At 37.4% G+C, this 21,985-nt stretch overlaps 1 protein-coding gene across 2 annotated transcripts; it reads right to left on the reverse strand.

Annotated features, from left to right (window-relative positions):
- Positions 1-10,761: 10,761 nt before the first annotated feature.
- LOC111921415 (eukaryotic translation initiation factor 4G) lies at positions 10,762-16,846 on the reverse strand. Of its 2 annotated transcripts, none has more exons than XM_042902161.2 (9): positions 16,445-16,846; positions 16,092-16,309; positions 15,845-15,990; positions 15,546-15,701; positions 15,383-15,456; positions 14,197-15,312; positions 11,640-14,122; positions 11,366-11,560; positions 10,762-11,290 (listed from the first exon to the last, which is right to left on the reverse strand). In XM_042902161.2, the coding sequence occupies exons 2-9, from the start codon at positions 16,274-16,276 to the stop codon at positions 10,960-10,962; spliced, it is 4,686 nt and encodes a 1,561-aa protein (XP_042758095.2). In that variant the 5' UTR covers positions 16,277-16,309; positions 16,445-16,846; the 3' UTR covers positions 10,762-10,959. The 2 variants fall into 2 exon arrangements, with proteins under 2 accessions (XP_042758095.2, XP_023772762.2); XM_023916994.3 differs by having other exon boundaries at positions 16,092-16,313.
- Positions 16,847-21,985: the final 5,139 nt, after the last annotated feature.

The raw sequence follows: 21,985 nt of genomic DNA on the forward strand, positions 1-21,985 counted from the left end.
TCCATTAGATAAGGGATCATATATTCCTTCATTCTAGATATCATATGGACTAAGACATGGATTATAATCATTCTCTCTGTCCTTTTGTTGTTTCCCGATTTCCGATTTATGACGACCGACTAATTAAACAAATCAAATCAGTCCAGGCTTGGCCAAACACTTAGGGGTGTCATCACCAAATCATCGAGGGGCCCACAGATATCGTTTTTATCCCTTCAAGGGTAAAAGGAATGGATAAACTTTGACTCATATGTTTTTCCTACTACTTATTGAATCATACACAAAGGCACGTTTTATAACATCGTGTTACCATTGCGTTTTCGTGCAATCAATGTATAACCAACTCATAGTCAACAACTCATATCTCTAGGTTTGAAGAATATAAGATATTATCGTCTCATGATCACTCATGATAAAATACATAAAGTGAGTCAAATGAGCGTGGGTTTAATCCAATAGTCAGAACTTATGAGCACTCATGAATGTTGTAGTAACTCTCGCTATGTCCAACATCTTAGACATCTACAAATCAACTTCATGACAGTCTTGCCTTAACACTTACTTCCAACGTATTATCGAATGCGGATGGTTTGAATAACTTAGTCATTCATGAAGAATGACCTGGTTATTCTGGAAGTCAAAACATGCAAAGTGAAACACAAGAATAATCGAATCCAATATGGTCCCAGAACTTATGAATATAAATAGAACACCTTTTATTTATCATCATATTGATTACACATTATTCATTGTATAATGTTTTAAATTTATCAACTTAATACTTGAATTAAAACAATAGGTGTTCCATGCTCCGAGCATGTACACTATGTTTTCTAAACACTAGTCATGCCATACACCAAGTATGCACACTATGTTTGTACATGATCTTTACTTTGTGGAATAGATCGATTGAACATAATTTTAGTGATTCTCATTTCACAATCCCAAATCTTTATCGTAAATGTAAGAATTCCAAATTCCTACCATTTACCGAAATGTGTTAGATTTTAAACTTATATGCACTGATCCTCTTGTAATGATTATGCACAAAGTCACAAAGACTTGTCAACAATCATTATAGAGTAATCTAATAGAGATCAACTCCATGGAAACGAAGTCTCATAATTAAAGTACATTGCTTTGAACATCCTTCTTGCATTAAGTTTTCTAATCTTACACAGATTGAATAACTTCCACCTATGGAGAGATTTCCATATTCCCATTTTGACTATCACTTCTGAATAAGAGTTGCCTCCTTTCAGAATATGTCAATATGGTCCTTCCAAAATTAAAACTATACTTCCAACTGTCCCTGAGCAACCAATCTTTGGTAAACCTTAGATTTTCCTCGACAATTGCTTAATCATTTTAGTCATATCCAATTCTACACCTTTTCCCCTCTTAATGCCCCCAGGCATTTGGAAAACTTATAAAGGATGAATATTATAGCACATGCAATCGATCCTATACCCAAAGCATATGGGACACGATTCATGATGTCTCACATAAAGACATGATTCTAGACCAGTCTTTTGCTACAATATTTTTTATTTGCCATGTTTTCATAATTCAACTATGAAGAGGATTGTCGTAATCATAATTGAATTTTGAGAACGCAATATATATAGAATTTCCTTAAGTTGAGCCATTCCAACATGAAATTCATATATATATATATATATATATATATATATATATATATATATATATATATATATATATATATATATATATATTCTTGACTAAAGATGATTAAAATCTCAATCTAAGCGTTTAGAACTGAAATGAAGTATAATTTCCTCTCCCTTAATTATAGCAAAACAACTTTTCCCAGTTGAAACTTTTGTTTTCTATAATTAACATTGCTAACTTACAACACTTATCATAATTATCATGCTCCCACTAACATGAGAATTATCAGCATAACACTTATGCTCCCACTAGCTTTGACATGTACTCCGAAATCAGTTGGACTTCTAGAAATCAATACTTTATTGACTTTCTTACCAAAGTTTAGACTTCTGATACGAGATGCTTTGATAAAAAACTTTATCAAAATCATACACCTTTCCTTAGATAGCACACATGTGTGTCTAAACAATTTCAAAACTATGAAAAGGGATGCCGTAATCATAGTCTCAATTGCTTAGACCTTTGCCATTCCTCACAAGTCCATGTTAGTGTGTCGGTTAACCACAAACGCTCCACTAACAACTTTGAGAATGCAAATATCACAATTGCTATCTACTTAAAATCTACTCAGTTAAAGCATTTCTTCACCATCATTTTCATGAATCGGAGAGAAACCTTATGCCACTTAGATTTTATGGTGTATGTGTTCCTATCCATGTGAATATGTGTAACGACCCAAAAATTCAAAGAAAATTTTTCACTTTTGATTAATAAAACATAAATGCATAAACCATGAAATTCCCACATAATTGTTTTCAAATCAACGATTCATTACAACTTATTCAAAACATCAAAGTGTCCCTAGTTCCTAACAGTGAAAGAAAGAGATAGAGTGTACGTCGCACCATCACGCCTTGCCCTTTCCCTTAGGCTCAGATGTACATGAAACAAATCAACAACCTGTAAGCGAAATGCTTAGTGAGTTCCCTAGAGCATACCACACACCACACATGCACATATCCTGTTAGCTAATTAAAGCTACACACATATCACATAAACCATGCATATATAAAACCTCTAATAGTGCCATGGGCTACCCTACATGGTCTTTACCTAGGACTGTCATGGGCTACCCCACATGGTCTTACATCCAATGTCATGGGCTACCCCACATGGTCTTTACCTAGGACGGCCATGGGCTACCCCACATGGTCTTACATACAATGTCACGGGCTCCCCCCAGGGTCTTCATGCGAAACACATAATCACATATCATATAAAAGCATATAATGGCTAACACATATACCATAAACACATAATAGGCCGGCCTTGGTGCCTTAGACCCATGGGTATGATGAGAAGACTCACCTCTGTCTGCTGAAATACAATAGCTACTCTTCTAACAGTCCAAAACCTCCTAAGTTGAATGATAATATTAATCAATGTTAGAACTTTGATTAACCAAGGGAACCCAGCTCCCCAACCCCTCTATAAGGCCTAAATATCCATCCTTTGCTAATGGGCCCAAAGCCCAAGTCCAAAATCCTTAATGGGCTTCTTGGCCCAATAAGGCCCAACACTAATTCCATGGCCCACAACAACTATAGCTTAAGGGCCCAAAAGCAGGTTCGGCCCATTTGCATTGCGTACGCTCGGCGTACCATTTTGGTACGCACTGCATACTGGGACATGGGACTACGCCCCGCGTATACTGAGTTATGCCCAGCGTACCCTCAGTTTTAGCGCTTTCCCATTAAGTGCTTAATACTCAAGTCCTTTACATCCAAAACCCAGATTTAAGTCTGTAAGATGTCCTAAGGCATAAAGTTGGCAAGTTTATGCTTTTGCATGACTCAAACACCCCCAACTTCTCCATTAAGACCTTTCTAAGGTCTTTAACCCATGAATGAGGCTAAAGCTCTCATCAAGCTTCCATTTTATTAGTACTAAACGACCAAAGGACCTCAGATCTGCCTATCCCTTCTCCTAGAGTTGCTTAACTCACAAAGGAGGTACAAAATCATCCAAAAAGGGACCATAAAAGAAACCCTAGCTAGATCTAGAGATTAAGATGGAAAGGTGCAAGCTTTATATCTCCAGAAGCTTTGCAAGATGACTAAGATGCAGGATCGTGAAGCACCAACTCATTCCAATCTTGTAAAACCACCTCTTTGTCTTGGAATAGACACTAAAAGATTCACAAAGCACTTCTCTAAGCTCAAAATGGTTTCACACAAGATCTCTAGAGTATATGGGCGTTCTAAGGCAGTGGAGGCTCTTTATCGCTAAGTCCAAGGGACTTAAGGTTGCTTAAATAGGTCTCATGACTGACAATTAGGGTTTTGACTCTCTGATGCGTATGTCCGGCATACCCTTACGTACGACCAATGTACGAGAGGCTCCTCCGTGATCAATCATGTAGAGTACGCTAAGCATACTCATAGGTACACCCAACGTACTCGAGGGACCAATTATGATCATAAGTAAAATTTTGATGGTTTCAAGACGTACCAGGTTTTGGGTGTTACAATCTGTCAAAACCATAATCACAAGACAAGGTCAGTAACAAATCCAAATTCATATGGACGGAACTTATGCAGTCTTAACTTCTTGCCACCTGGCAGCACAAGGGCCTGCCATTGCTTCCAAGTTGTTATGCGACCAATTGAGAACTCTCAGAACTCATATGTAAAGCCAACTTTAACTGGAATGAGCACAAAGATAGGAATATGTCAACATGATAGGCTATAAACCTCAAGTCGTGAACTAGTGATAAATTAAAGGTTTTATTTTTTATTAGATCTTTAAATTCTTTCGGGATCTTTTAGACTCCCACTATCCTCTTGACATATAAGACTCTCTTGCCAAGACCCATTCCTTAACAAACAAATATTCAAGAGATATTGCGAATTCTAATCAAGACAAACACTTCACACAATTGGCCTTAGTTGGTCTTTGTTTTATCCAAAACATCACAGCTTACCAATTTCAAATGTACAAGAGTAGAACATATTTTACTCTTACATTTGACAAGTGTTAATGAACCTTCATTAAGATGTGTCACTCATGTTACAGTCTTGGAGTATTACTTTAAGACTTGTTTTGGAACGAAGTATGACTCATCTTCTTGATTTAACCATTTCAACAATTCATGACTCCTCTTTTTAGCCATAAGAATGCACTAAGATGTCCTTAGATGATAAATTGTGATATGGTCTCACAATCATTAAGATGACCATAAAACATGATACTAAAGTACTCTCCCATCTTTTCAGATTTGAGAAACTTTTATCTTTCTGCCAAATTTGATTCTTCTCATTCGTTCTGCCATACATCGAAACTTTTCTAATGCTTCAGAATTATACTTAAACTTGTAAGTATAACCATATTTACTAAACTTTAGTAAATCATGATGAATACTCTTATCGATCTTTTGTGGTGGACTTGACCAGTGCACAAGAATGTGTACTCGATCCCTTAGTTCTTCACTTGACTCGCATATACATGTGAACAAGGAATTAGTCTTAATTTTTCAAAGATGAAAATTCTCATTCATCATACTATACAACTTGCATGATTCCAAGTTTTAGTCCAATTGAAACTTGGGTGATGAGAATCTTTCCTTATTTGGTAAATTTAGAAACTACCACAAATGAAAGAATCAAATTCATATTTCCAATATTGCTAGAAAATACAAACATCAATTTTCCATAAGTGCCATTGCAAGGAGATATAAAATAAAATAAAATTATTTATTTATAAAATGCGGAAAGAAAACTTTTTCCTTACAATGCAACTTTAAATGAAAACTTATGATATTACATATTTCCTAGCAATCTATCATAACTCCTAAGTAGCAGCTCAAGAATCTGATCTTCGAACCATGCGATTGAAATCCATCTTCGCGAACAGATTCAACATACTCTTCTTTTAAGCTTCCTTCCCTTTGCTTGATCTTGCCAAACATCAAAATGTAACCGAGTCACATTTTGTATTAAGAATCATCAATTAGGAACTTAACAGAGTTAGATAGTGGACTTACCTGAAGCAGAGTCAAACTTTTTTATTCTTCCTTCTCTCTTAGATATTTCAGGTAGTTAGGGCAGTTTCACAACCAATGTCCCTTCTCTTGACAATGAAAACATATAGACTCTTTGGGAATGGTACATGGGATTATCACAGACTTAGCCTTTCCCTTTACCTTTTGGTCAACCGGGTTGACCAAGGCTGATCCCTTTCCATTGGGAAGAGAAAGCTTTTTTGGACTTCCATTGTTACCATTGTCAATGTCCATGGAAGTTTGAGAAATAGACCTTCCACCCATATTTGCTTGACCATTGTGCCAAATCATTTTTGATTCAGCAGCAACAAGCAAATAGTTAACATCAATAAAGGTCATGTCGTGATCTGTCACATAGTAGTTCTTAGTGAACTCACTATACGAATCCGGAAGTGACTAAAGAACCCAGTCAATAGCCAACTTCCTTGGAACAACGACACCCAACATTCTCAACCTATCAATGTGTGACTTCGTTCCTAAGACATGAGTACATACATGTCTTCCATCGTTATGTTTCATTGCTAGTATGGCTTGAGTGACCTTGAACTTTTTAAGTCTTCGAGCTTGTGGGTCAGGGAGAATAAATGGAGGAGGTGGAGGAAGAGAAGTATGAATACCATGAACTAATCTTGGGAAATCATCTTCACTAGGAAAGCTTGTTCCAAGAGATTCGGAAAGATCATTGTTGTCTGAACTAGATATCTACAATGGGAGAAATTCAAGTTAGTTTATTTAAGTCCTTAATAGAACACCCAATATGAAATATTAAGGCTAGGACCCAACACAATATTTTATAACTTGGAAGAGGGATGTCATAATCCAAGCTATAAAATATTTGAAGGTAGGCGAATGACAATTCACCAAATTCCACCATAAAAAACAAAATAGAAATTAGGTTTTAATTGGTTTGAAACTCCTAGATCTTTTGAGATTCATTGAAATTTTCAATGGCATGTTTCAAGCTCGATTGTGCCCTCTAAATTTTGTGACTGGGATGCCGAGGATCACAAACAAGGTGTGAATAACCATGCAAATATACTTGGTATCCTTAATATTTATCACTTAATCGATGTGTCGATTAACCACACACTCTCCACTGATTCTATGATAAACATTAAGTTACCCTTTTCCTACCTTGTTAAATCCAGGCTAGTGTACCGGTTAACCACACGCGCTCCACTACGGACTTAAGCAAAGTGCAAAGTGTAATTTCATGGTTTAGCACCAAATTCACATTTTCCTAAAGTAACTAAGATTGAGAATTTATAAAAGGTTTAGTTACTTTATATTTATCATTATACTTATAATGAAGGGAGAATTATAGTCATTATCCTACTCGTTCAGCTAACGACCCTCCACTAGGCAAGGAAGTGGTGGGTGAAAGTGGACACCCATTAAGCTACCATTTTATAGGCAGCAACCTTATACCCCCCCTTATAGACCGGCTTTGTGAATGAGGCCTACTAATGGTAAGACTGACTTGCTCTTATACATATATATATATATATATATATATATATATATATATATATATGTGTGTGTGTGTGTGTGTGTGTATGTATATATATATATATATATATATATATATATATATATTATTAACTATTAATATTATAACTGTATAAGGGTTGAATTTGAACTTTTAAAATTCTAAGGGTTTAACTTGGAATTAAAGTATTCATGAGGGGAAACTTTACAAATTCCAAAACTTGAGGGCAAGTTTTGAACTATTCAAAAACTTATGAAACTCTTTATTTTTATAACTTATGGAATGATTTCAAAATACCATTGTATGTTCATAACTTATGAGTTTAATTAAGGTTTTAAAACTTTAATGAAGAGACTCTTGAACATCCATAACTTGAGGACAAATTATGGAGTCCATAAAACTATTTTAATAGAAAAACTCTTCAAATTATGTAACTTATGCATGTTAATGGATCTTTAAAAGAAATGATTTTTGATAATCCATAACTTGAGGACAAATTATGGACTCCACTAAAACAACATTTAGATCAAGAATTAACTAACAAACTATTTGCAAATAATTCCTATGATCTACTGAATCTCATAAGTATATGAACAATCATATCAACAATTTCAAGAATCACATAAACGCACATAAAACTTGAAATTTTGATAACAGCTTTGAAATTGGTTCACCATAATCATTACAACATCAAAAACAGGTTTTATAAGTCCAAAACAGTTTAAGTTAGTGATTCTAGACCAATTCCAGCCATAAAACTCGAAGATATGCTGCCAGGGGGTCCAAATGTCGAGTGCAAGAACCAATTCGACGAGTTGGATGAATTTAGGCATGGACTCATCGAGTCCTTTAATGGACTCGGCGAGTCAGCTGTCCAGATAGCATACAAACTTTAATTTTCAGCAATTTGCATCAAATATAAATGAAAACAATCTGAGGCTCTGATACCACTGATGAGTTTTGAAAATTTTAACACTCCTATGTGTACATGTAACCCTATAAACCTTAGATCTATGTTTTCTCTATTATACATGCAAATATTCAATATTTTAAGGTTTCATCCTAACTAGCATAATATGAAGCAACTATACTACAAGTATCTAGTAGAATGACATACCTTTTGATGGAGCTTGAAGTCTTGAACCTTTAAGAGCCTAGTGCCTCAAGTGTTGCACCTCAAATGGAATCACACAACACCAAGAACTCTTGGAATAACTTCAGAACAAGGATACTTATGTTCACACTTATGAAATCGGGTTGCCCTCTTTTATGTATACACACTAGTGCCATTTCATGAACCATAGACCTCTTTATATAGCGTGGATGATTAGGGTTATATTCATGTACACCCTAATACACATGACCTTTCATTTCCATAGGATCCATGGGTTAAACACTCCATGGACTATCCATGAAAGCTTAGCCTAACCTAAATGAACTTGGCCCACCACACACACACACACACACACACACAGACATATATATATATATATATATATATATATATATATATATATATATATATATAAGAGTCCATATTTAATTAGTTCTTTTTGATCTCTGAATTAATTCTTGGTCAATACTAATTAAATAATATGATTTCATATTAATATATTAGAACTTATAATATATTAATATAAATCACTAGTATCCTTTTTCTCCTTTAGTCTATCCAATTGTTCCAATGCCATGCAACCCAAATGGACCATGCCAAGTCGGGTCGAATACATACCAATAATAATTATTGACTTAGACATCTAATCCAACACACTTAACTCGACAGAAGGTTCAGATAAACCTGCGAGTATAAGACTCATCCCTGCAACAGTTAGACTCAGACGAGAGTTGCGCAACAGGGTCAAACTAACCACTCTGAGATTATTTAATCCCACTACAAACAATTGAGCATATACCTAGAATGCAAGCAACTCCACAAACGAATCCCAAGTTACTGAACCCACTTCGACTCTTCTTACTACCACTTACTGCTTTTCAGAGGCAGCGAGACCTCTCGGGTCTCGCCTTATCTATCAACTACTCGAAACACCGGACATCTAACCAATTGTTGGGCCAAAAACACACAACAGTCCCATGCGATCGTTAAGATATACAACAATATTGGGTGACCTAACGACATACATATTCAAAATTGTCTAGCATCGATAAGAATGTAAGATCTCTATAAATATATTTTTTTTCGATAAATCGTAAGATCTAAAACTTGAAAAAAATAATAGTTTCTTGGTTCTATGGTTTAAAATGGTTCGTTGTTGAGCTTTAGCATATATATATATATATATATATATATATATATATATATATATATATATATATATATATATATATATATATATATATATATATATATATATATATATATAATTCAAATGGCTTTAATGAAAATTTTGTATTGTGACCATTTAACGTATAATAACATGCCAAAGCGTCTGGTGTAAACCTAAATGACTTTCTCCCTAATAAATAAATATGATTGTGCCACTTGTCGGATAGAAGGGATACAACACAACCGCTAAATCAATGTTATTTTAACGTGATAGTGTTATTAATCACTTTGTATCTAAAAAACTACAATAAACATTTTCCTTTAAATTAATAGATTTAGAAGGAAAAAAAAAAAAAAAAAAAAGTTATACTCATTCCTTTGAGGGGCTTTTTTATTTTCTCGCACATCGGGCCCAAAATATATTTGGACCGTCACTGATAACATCACCCTCACTAATAACATCAATAGATTCATAAATATCCGGTCCGCATGGTTTGTAGTATGCTTTTGGATTTGAAGGTTTTTTTAGTTAGATAAAACCAACACATAATTTATCTTCATCATTCAGAAAAATGACAAAATAAATTTCGAAATACATAAAAGTTTTTTAGTTCAATAAAACCGACACAATTAATCTTCATCATCCAGAAAAATGATGTTAAAATAAATTTTGAATTACGTAAAAGTAATTATATTTGGGTTATTTTGTAGTTTAACCATTGTCGACGATGGTAGTCACTCAAGTTCAACACATTTTTCTATATCGACCGCTTTGACATGATATAACAGGTTAAAATAGTTACAATAAAATAAGTCAGTTTAATAGTTTTAGCGAAATTTTTATATTTTTTTTTTACCATTTTAACATATAATAACATGTCAAATGTCTAGTAATTAAAAAATTGTCAAACTCAGATAGACTTTTATCAACAAAACCAAAATATAATTATTAAACCACAAAAATAACCAAAATTTAATAGTTTTTTTGTATTTTATCTTATTTTACTTGTTTTTTTTTTTTTTTGAAAGAGATACTTGTTTATACTTTTCCTAACAAATAAAATAAAACTGGCTAATGTACGATATACTTTCGTGCTAACAGGTTAAAAGTAGTTGCAATATACCATTTATCAAAAAACCATGATCTAGACCATCTTATCAAAAAACGAATTACAAAAGTCATAACATTCCACAAGTTACACCATCATTAACATAGAAATCCATCAATAACCAAATATCGAGTTACTATATTTTTTATCATCTGACCACTAAATAGAATAAAAAAAACCTTGATGCTCATTTGAACCTTTTTGCAATTGCAGATAATAATCATTTTGAAGTTAACAAATATAAAATAATAAAAAAAAAAAAAAAAAAAGAATCACAAAACCCCCCAAAACATATATAATTCTTCCTATCCAACCCTCGACACTAAAACACTTCCATTTTTGTTTTTTCTAACCAAAGATTCAACAAGCATCAATATCACTCCCTCTAAACAAACTTATCTATTCTCAACGCTTTTTTACTATTTGAAGGCCGAAACTCCTCCACACGAAGATTAGACTCTTTCCGAATCCCATTCAAAAACTGATTCCCTTTTTCCGATTCAATCATCTCCAAAATCACCCCCACCACCTCCGCCGCCAGTCCCACCTCCACCAGCCGCCCTGGCTCCTCCCCCCCTTCGTATATCAGCCGCCACACCTCCTTATACGGGACCACATTTCCTATGAGCATCCTCCCGATGATCCTCCCAAGATATTCCGCTGCCTTCGGAGCATCATTCACCGAGTCTTCTAACGCTCCAAGAACCGATTCCAATCTACAAAATTGATAAAAGTACGTCAAAAGATTTGGAATCTCAAAGGGCAAAATAGTCATTGCATTTCAAACTTACCCTCGAACAAGTGATTCTTGATTTAGTATTCCATCTTGAGATTTTCCAAGATTCACAAGAAGCTTAGCGAGTGAATCCCGATCCACTTCTTTCCTCTCGAAAGAATCATTCACCCAAATCGATATCATCGAAGGGTAAAAACTCGGTGCATTCAATTCCTTTACACACATCGCCACTTCCTTCTCATCTCTCGCACTGCAAAATTACCAAATTACCCCTATCATTACTTCACACACACACAAAAATAAATAAATAAAAAAAATTATTACATTACCTATAAAACTCTTTAATCGCCTCCATTGACATATCACGTAACCGTTCTGCCGGCCACACCTTATCTTGAACCGGAGCCGGGACCCACACTCGAGCCGACGGCGAGTCATAACCCGGTTGACTCGACCCGTTCGGACCAACCGGGACCCGCGGACTCGGACTCGGACTCGGACTCGGTTCGGGTTGGTGGTGGTGGTTAGGGTGACCTCTAACCGACATCCCTCTAGCTAACCCACCTTGTGGGCCAAGGGTAATTCCATCATTTTCACTCATCGGTCTCAACGGAATCGACAAAGTCCGGTTTTCAAAATCAAATCTCGCATCTTGGTTATACCCGCGACCCGGACCCATCCCGCGAAAACCCGAATTCGGAGACGGTAACAAATGGCCTTGACCCGGGTTATGACCCAGATTCTGACCCGGACCGGGTCCGACCCGGCGGGTGGAAGAGTTGAAACTCGGCCCGCGGGCCAAACGGGTGGACTGGGCATGTCGTTCTTGGGCTGCGTCTCGGTGTACTTCATCGATTTTTTTTGGGCCTTCGATTTTTCTTCTTTGTTGCCATTTGTTTTTTCTTAAATCAATTACGTCTTTTAACATGAATCTGACACGTGAAGAAAGTTTCATGTTGTTTGATAATCTCAACATTGTGTCAAAATACACGTCGATGTGTTCTTTAGCACGTGGATGATCTATCATTACTCCAATTGTGCTCATTAATTTGCATAATGATTCGATATCTTCTTCATCGGGATTCTGATTTTGACTTTGATATTGACCTAATAGCTTCTTTATACATTCGTGCATTATTCTTTCAGTCAACATTTTTTTTTTATATAATTCACCGATTAATCTTATATTCCCCAACATTCGTCTTCTCGCTTTCACTCTCTTCTCTTCTCTCTCCTCTTCGGTTTGTTTCACTTCACCTTCTTCTTCAGTTCTATTCGCCTCTTGTTCTTCACGTTCACCTCGTTCAAATTCCTCTTGACATTTATTCAAAAGTAATCTTTTAAAAGTGATTTTCTCATTATCTTCACTAAAATCCGGTAATTCGACAGAAAGCCTTGAACAAAAGTTAGCGTACATTTCGCAAAAAGTGGGCTCCATTAACGCTTTATCAAAAATCTGATTAATTACACCCGATAAAGTGTTCGCATTGTCAATGTTGACTTGTTTGACTTGTTCAAAAAGCTTCTCGAAGTTTTGAGGTGTTAATTTGTTCAAAATTCCCTTTAATTGTCTTTGTTTAGCTTGTTCTTCATCTGTTACTTTTCCCACTTCGTATTTTCTCTCAGCTTTATGCATCACTTGCATTGGAGTGTTTGGAGACGGGATTAACCCTCTTTGATTATTCCCACCACTCACACGCTGCCACCTGTCCGAATCAGAGTTGTTCCTTTGCATGACACCTGGCGACTGCAACGGGCCCGCCAAGATCCCGCCGGAAAACACCGGCTGAGCCCGCGGGTTTCTCAAAACACCGCCATGAACCGGCCTAAATCCCGGGACATTTCCGGTGAAGTTCACACCCGTTTGCCCTTTACTCCACCGGTCATCATGCCCGACATTACTCGGGCGGCGGTCAAGTGTCCGGGCAGCTGCCCGAGGTTCCCGGGCAGCAAGATTTGACATCACCGCCTCGGCTATATCGGGTGTGAGCTCAAACCCTAGAGGGAGTTCATTACATTGTTCAGAGAATTTTAGTAAGAAATCTCTTGAGTACTTTTTGGATAATCCTTCATTCTCAATTGTTTCAAGCTTAGGGGTAGAAATGTCCGCAGCATCTTCCCAATCATCAGGTTCAAATTTGTTGACATGTTTTTCTTTTTCATCAATATCTTGATTTTGAGGTATTGAAGAGGCTTCTTCTAGGGTTTCAGAACATGGGGTTTCTTTCTTTTCTTCTGGACCTTTGTATGCCATGTAAAGATCAGAAGTTGTCCCTTGAGCATCTGCAAATTTCAAAATATCCCTTCTTTTCTTTTTTGATTTAGATGTGTTTGTGTTGGTATTTGTATTTGAAATACCCAAATTGCCCTTGGTCTTTGCGGAATCAGGTAAGGATGGATCCATTGAAGGCACTGAGTTTTCACTCTTCCCCATATCCTCTTCAGGGGTAGAAACGGAAATATCAACTTGAATATCTGATTTCAAGATTTGATCATCATTGATTTTAGTGTCCTCGGGCTCATTGGTGGGAAAAATCGAATCTTTTTCTTGTTCTTTTGACTCCAAAGATTCGACCTTTGGATCTTGATTTTTAAGGGGGGTTTCAAGATTTGTCTCGATCACAATTTTTTCACTGGAGTTTACCCCTTCTTCACCACTACCACCTAAAAACCCGCCAGTGGCATTGGCGGCAACATCCACAGCCACCACTTTATCGGTGGTTTCTGAAACCTCCTCGTTGACTTCCATTACAGGAGTTGACTTTAATGCTTCTGAAGAAGAGCTTGAAGGAGTATCCAACTGTTCACCTATCTGAATATGACAAATCACACAATGTTACATTTTTAACACACGAAAAAATTTTAAAAAAAAAATTAAAAAAGTACCTTCATTTCTGGCTTTATCTGTTCATCTTTAACAAGTGGGGCCAAATCCTCAACAGAAGAAACCAAATTTGTTGAATTCTCAGATTGGAAAGAGCCAAAAGAGGCATTAGATGGTTTAACTTCAGGTTCCTTTTGAGAAAGAAGAACAGAAGCTTCCACATGTGTTCTTTCACTTCTTTTGGGGAGGTCATTTTTGTCATTTTTGTCATTAACAGGTACACTACCTAACAAAGATGACTCACTAACACTAACCTTTTCATGTACTACAACATTAGCAGCTGGTTTCACTGTCACCTGATTATAAAACCTAGGTGGCTGAGATCCACTATTTGTTTGTGTTTGTGGTTGTGGTTGTGTTTGTGAATTATTAGGTGGTTGGAAGAAAATAGGGTTAGGGTTAAAAGAGTTAGAATAGAAATTCATGGGGTGTCCAGGTGGAAAAGAAGGAAGAGGCTGGGACCCATGAGGGAGGTGGGGCCTAGGGGGGGTTGACCCTTTATCAAGTCTGAGCTCTTCATGAGTGTCAGGGTGTGTGATTTTCACGGTTTTCCGGTGACCACCGAGTTTTCCGGTGGGTGGTGGTGGTGGTGACTGGTAATGTTGTCCAACACCAATTGCCATGTTGGCAAGCTGAGGTGGCATTTGTGGAGAAGAAAAGTTGATACCTTGACCTTGATGGATGATCCCTTGTGGCTGCATTGGATGATGTGTCACGAATACTTGTTGTGGTGGATTCCCCATTGGTAAGGGCATTGGGAGGGGCATATTTGGCATTCCTTGTGATTGCATTTGGGGATTTGGAGTAGGGTAAGGGACGTGTATTGGAGAATGGTGAAATGGCATTTGCATTGAAACACCAGGGATTGGTGGACCTGGCAGCTTTTGAGGGGTAGAATGGGTAGATAAAGTTTGGTTTTCTTTTTTAGGTTTTGGAATAGAATGATGAATCTCAGGGGCATTACTTTGAACAACAGAAACAGAAACAGAAACATCATCTTTTCTTTGTTTTGGGATTGATGGAGTTGGAAGTTTATTAGCTTTTAAGGAATCAACACGAGCTTGAGCTTGTTTCTGTTCATCAAAATTTGGTGGGGCAGAGCTAGTTCGAGCGGGTATCTACAAAATTACAAAAATACCCTTGTTAGTTTGTTCAAGTTAAAAAATCTCTATCACAATAAACATTTACCTGCATTACATTCATGATACCAGGACTGATTGATCCAAATTGAAGTTGAAATGCCCTAGAAGCATCTGCAGGACCTGAACTCAAAAAAAAGAGCATCAGTAGACAAGAAAATTACGAAAATACCCTTGTTGTAGTTACAAATTTACAATCACTTGGATTATACCTTTTGTTGGAGTTGAAGGACCAGTAACATCAGAACTGGGAACAGCTGTGTTACCCTGTGGAGGAGCCTTTGGGAGGCCGGGGGTGTTGGTGTTCTTCTGAATTGGTGTTTCAGATGGCTTTGGAGTAGCTCCTGTAGATGGAGCACCAGGTGCACCTAATATACACAAAGTAAGGATTTTGAATCGAGTAGAATCATAGTTTTGGGAAGAATTTTGTGTTATACAGTGAAAGGGGTGGAAGCTTTGGGGAATAGAAGGATGAAATTATGGAAATCGAAGGGATTTTGAGCAAGAATACCTCGTGCCGGCGGTTGTAAATGTGCGCCATTGGTTACACTAGCGCCTCCGGGAGTAGAAGAATTCGACAAATCCGAATTTGAATTTGTAATCGGGGTGTTTACCCTAGGTTGTACTCCTTGAGCATGGTTATTCGTCTTCTTAAAGCTAAAAAAACACCCAAATCACGAACATGAAAAACATACCCTAAATTCAAACATACATACACAGAAGCGTAGATAATGTAGCAAACCCTAGTTTTAAATTACCTTCTCTGCGAAGAATAAGAGGAGGAGGATGGCGGGGCGGTGTTACTTCCTCCTCCTCCGCCGCCGCCGCCGCCCTTCCCACCACCACCGGAGTAGTTCCTTGGCAAGGATGAGTTACCGGATCGACCTACTCTTCTGTACTGCTGCGGCTCGTTCTTGTCACCCTTCGATTGATTGACGGACATGTATTCAAACCTTTAAAAGACCCAATCTTTTTCCTTCCTGGATCAAATTCAATAACAAAATCAAATTGACGAAACTCAGATCCTCCCCTCCAATCAAAAACAGTAATTAACCATAGCAGTCTATTTTAACATTACGAAAAAGATGATTGCTTTCATTTAATTACTTACCAGAAGTAACAAGGATTACTGAAGAAAAAAAAAACGAAAGAGAAAGAGATAGAGACAGAGAGAGAAAGCTAGGGTTTAGGAATTGTTGTGTCGAGAGGCGGGAATACCATAAGCCAGTATCGAAGAAGAGAGAACTAGTATGTGTTTTTGGTGTTTGTGTGTGTGAGAGGAGAGAGAAAGAAAGAAAGAGAGAGAAAGAAGAGGGTGATGGATGGTAACAAACTGGCCCTGGGTAGGTGGTCAAAAGGTAGGGTTTTTCGGAGATGAATAATCCGACCGAATCGCGGCGCGTTGACGGATCCTTCGGGTTCTCTCTAAATGTGTGTTGGTGTGTCACAATTTACACACATTGGAGGCCTTTCTGTGTGTTAATACCACGCGTTTTGGTTCACGCGCTGCCCTCTTGCTTCCACGCGCCACCTGTGTTCCTTTTTAAATATTCACCAACTAATATGCATATCGTATATTTAAAGAAGAGCACGTAATATTATATGTATATTTATAAGTATATATTGTGGAGGTCTAAATAAGGAAAGTTAAGGATGACTAATGATATAATTAAATTTTGAATATGGAAAATAAAGTCCTGATTTAAATACAACTCTTGTATATCAAACCTACTTTATAGTTTTAAAGTCCAAGTTTTTTTTATTTGTTTAAGAGTAAATTATATAAATTTTGTATTTTTGTTTTAACAGAAATATAAGTTTAGTCCAAACTTTAAAATTGTCTCAACTTTAAGTTTGATTTTTTACGGATGTGGTCCATGATCTATATAAATTGGCTTCATGTTTTGGACTAAATATGAAGGTTTGAGTGAAGCACAAGGATCATGTTTGTAATGATATATCAACATATTGAGTGATATTATGACAATTTTAGAATTTCGACACCAAATTTGTAGTTTACTTTTTTTGATGATAGTTTTTTTTTTCTACCTATCTTTTTTATGTGTATAAATTATGAGATGTAGTGTCATTATTCAAATTGTTGTTGTTAAGATGGTTTTTATTTTTTGTCTCCAAATTTTCTTGGATCTTTTTGTCTGCGTCGTGCAGACATTAACCTTTGTAGAATCGTAGTTTTTAGAATACCGCAAAACTAAAAAGGTTTTTGCGTCTTCTTCTTGGTGCTAATATGGACTAGAGTCTTCTTACTTCTTCAAACATATTCTACTCTAAAATAAACACACACACACATACATACATATATATATATATATATATATATGTGTGTGTGTGTGTGTGTGTGTGTGTTTTTCAAATTATCCCAACTTTATTATGATAAATAATTTGACAAATTTATTTTTTGTGTCAAATTTTATAATAAAAATATATTCAATGCATCATCATCTATCTCTTGGGAAAAAATTGGTCATTTTTTCAGTGATTTAACTAAATAAAAGTAACTAAAAATTTTCATTTTAAAATTGAAGTTTATTATAACATTCCAAAAATCACAATAAATTTTAATTTTTCAAAAACAACCAATAACCATAAATGTTTACAAAACCATTGTTTCAAAAGTGTATTTTAGTCATTAGAGTATCACAAAATCCCAACAACATAAAACCAAAGGAAGTGCACGATCACGCCTATATCTTGTCGCGGTCATTTGAAGTATTTGAAACAATAAACTGAAACTGTAAGTCAAAGCTTAGTGAGTTCCCCTAAAGTACCACCACACAACACATAACATATACAATCATGCATGTTGGGCCCACAACCTCCCGGTTGGATTGTCCTGTATGTCACGTATTGGGTCCACAACCTCCCGGTTGGATTACCCTGGCTCACAACCTCCCGGTTGGATTGCCTCATTCTGTTGATTGACAGCACAAAACAATAACCTTAACCCCAACATAACATGTCGACATACAACTCAAAATACCCAAAATATGGTTAGGCCAAACCCTGGTCAAAGTCAAAATCAATCCACACTCAAAAGTCCCACAATCCACTAGTCACATCGTGACCTAATAAGTCAAAACAATCGAGGAATACAATCCTCACACCATGACACTCATATAATCACGTCGTAAGAATGCTCTGATCAGAAGTTCTTAATGAAACTCTAAATCTCTTTTTAGCCAAGCAACCAAATCCTCTATAGTGTCTTATTTACTCTTGAACATCATAAAAATCATGGCTTTTTGGACATGTACAATGTATGTCTCAAACACCAACTAGGGCACAAAAGGAGAGAATGATACCAAATCTCATGTAAGAGTCATAAAACTCAACCATATTCCAAATCTAGCAACTATAATACTCAAGGGGCATTATAGATATATAAAGTTAGCAACTTTATGGATTCCAACCACTATATCATCTTGAATATGAAGGATTAAACATAAAAACCTATATCTAAGTGAAACATCCCAAAAACCATAACCAAAAATTTCGTTTTAAATCATTAAATAAAACCATAGTTATCAAAACACTTCATTGAAACATAAGTCAAACTATCTCAAAACATTATTATCAGAGTTTTCCAAATCAAAACATTAGAGTAATCATCCCAGGCTAAACATACCGGTGTGTGCACTGCAATCATCCCGAGCTCTTCCCTTTGCTACCAAAAGTACCTGAAACCAAAACTAAAAATTGTAACCACGAAGTTTAGTGAGTCTCCCCAAACTACCACATACCATACACATAATCACATAATCACATAATAAAATATAATGGGCCCCGCCCGCTTCATCGGGCCCCACCCGACATCGGACAGGGTTCGGCATCGAGCCCCGCCCGACATCGGACAAAGTCCGGCATCGGGCCCCGCCCGACATCGAGCAAAGTTCGGTATATATATAAACATATCAACAAATACACATAAAATAATCACATAACATAAACATATAAACATTCACTGGGCCTCGCCCGACATCAGACCGAAATTTGAAAGCTTACAAACATTCCTCGGGCATTGCCCGACATCGAAGCGTAATCCGGAAACATACAATACAGGCACATGCAAGAATCACGAAGACATCAAGCATACAAACATTCCTCGGGGACCGCCCAACATCGGATGTTTCGATACATACTACCTGAATCAAAACAACCCCTTGGATACCGTTTATACTCATACCCTTTCTTGGGTCAGTTGTGGTAAAAGTCCAAGTGAAGGTCAAGTCAAAGTCAACGCTCCGAGTTGACTCAACTCGTCAAGTTTTCCCTTTAACTTGTCGAGTTCCCATGAATCACAGAAACGTGAAATCGCGATCCAACTCGTCGAGTTTTCTTTCAACTCGCCGAGTTCTTCCCTTTAACATAATCAAGATAGTTCGACCCAACTCGTCAAGTTCCTCTATGAACTCATCGAGTTCTTCAGTCAGTTAGCCCTTCTTAATGCATTAAGTCACAATTCTTCAAACTTGGGCCCTATTTTTTGGATCTAAGCTGGAAATACGTCTAGAAGGGTAAAGTTTCCAACTTTACCCGTTAAGAACCTCTCCTTAAGGCAAAAACTCAAACCCTAAATCAAAATGATATAGATCCGAAATCAAAAGCCAACAAAACTTCAAGATATACCATAAGGTTATAGATCTGGACTCTTAGGACTAAATGATCACCTAAAGTCTTAAACTTTATCCGTATGCATGGTCGTAAAATCTTCAAAAGACCAAAATGATGATCTATAGGTTGCATGGAACTTCCATGTCCATAAAGTTGGCACCTTTATGCCATGAAAACCCCTTAAGGCCCTAGATCTGAAGTGTTCTCCACTTGGGACGTCCAAATCCCAAGAATCATATCACTTGGACCAAAATAAGCAAGGAAATTCAAAAACGGAGATCTAAATGAGCACAAAGCAAGGTTCAAGCTTTATACCAGCAAAATGTCGTAGATGAAGCAAGGGTTATGGATCTATAAACTCCTTCTTGAATCCTCAAGCTTCTCCTTCTTCCAATGGATTCAAAACACACACTAAAACATTTGAAATAGCTCACAAACACTCAAAATAAAATTAGGGTTTCGAGATTTAGGGTTTGGGACTTGGAGGATGGAAATGAGGCCATCATGGAAGGTTTAAGGTGCTTAAATAGGGTGCAAACCCCGAAAATTAGGGTTTCACCTCTACCAGCCTACTCATCGAGTTGAGGCCTCTCAACTCGTCGAGTAGGTTACTTAAGTTACGCAGCCCATATGATCTCTACTCGACGAGTTTGGGGCTTCCAGCTCGTCGAGTTGCTCTTATAAATTAAATAATTAATAAATTAAATGCATATCAGGAACCAGGCGTTACAATTCTCCCCCACTTGTCTTAAACTTCGTCCTTAAAGCCTGTTGCCTCAAATAACTCTGGGTAATGCTCTCTCATCTCCTCCTCTAGCTCCCAAGTCCACTCTGACCCCTTACGGTGCGTCCAATGCACCTTCACCAACTGTACAACCTTGTTCCTCAAGGTTTTCGTCTTCCGATCCTAAATCGCCAATGACCTCTCAATGTAGTTCAGGCAATCGTTCACCTGAATATCCTCCAAAGGCACAACTGCGGAATCATCCACTAAGCACTTCCGCAACTGGGAGACATGGAATGTACTGTGGATCTGACTAAGCTCGTCTGGAATATCAAGACGATAAGCTATGCAGCCCACCCGAGCCAAAACCCTGAACATATCGATGTACCTGGGACCCAACTTGCCCTGCTTCCTGAATCGGATGACACCTTTCCAAGGTGACACCTTCAGGAGAACCATATACCCCACCTGAAACTCCAAGTCTGACCGATGCTTGTTGGCATAGCTCTTTTGTCGACTTTGAACAGTCTGGAGTCCTCTGGACCTGCTGGATCATCTTGGTAGTCTTGAGTACCACTTCGCTACTCCTCATGACTATCTAACCGACCTCGCCCCAACAAATTGGTGTCCTACACTTCCTCCCGTAGAGCATCACGAAGGGAGGTCAATCTATATTGGCGTGATAAGTGTTGTTATACGAAAATTCCGCTAATGGAAGATATGTATCCTAACTGCCGTCGAAATCTAATAGACATGCACGTAGCATGTCCTCGAGAGTCCGGATCGTCTTCTCACTCTGCCCATTCTTTTGAGGGTGGAAAGTTGTACTGAAGTGAAGAAGAGTACCCATCTCGTTATGAAACCGCTTCCAATATCTGGAAGTGAATTGAACATCTCGGTCTAACACATCCGAAACTGACACTCCATGACGTGCCACCATCTTGCGTATATAGATCTCAGCTAGCTTCTTAGCTGATATACTCTCCTGGATCGGGATGAACTATGCGCTCTTGGTCAACCGATCCACGATGACCCAAATTGAATTCACTCCATGTGCAGTCTTGGGAAGTTTTGTGATGAAATCCATGGTGATGTCTTCCCATTTCAACACAGTAATCTCCAATGGCTACATCTTTTCGTGAGGGTGCTAGTGCTCAGCCTTGACTTTCCTGCAAGTCAAGCATCTCTCTACATACCAAGCTATGTCCCGCTTCATGCAAGGCCACCGATAATCAGGGTGAAGATCCCGATACATCTTCGTCGCCCCGGGATGAATGGAGAACCTAGACTTCTGGG

This window comes from Lactuca sativa, chromosome 1 (genome assembly GCF_002870075.4).
Source record: "Lactuca sativa cultivar Salinas chromosome 1, Lsat_Salinas_v11, whole genome shotgun sequence".
In the NCBI taxonomy this organism is placed as follows: Eukaryota; Viridiplantae; Streptophyta; class Magnoliopsida; order Asterales; family Asteraceae; genus Lactuca; species Lactuca sativa.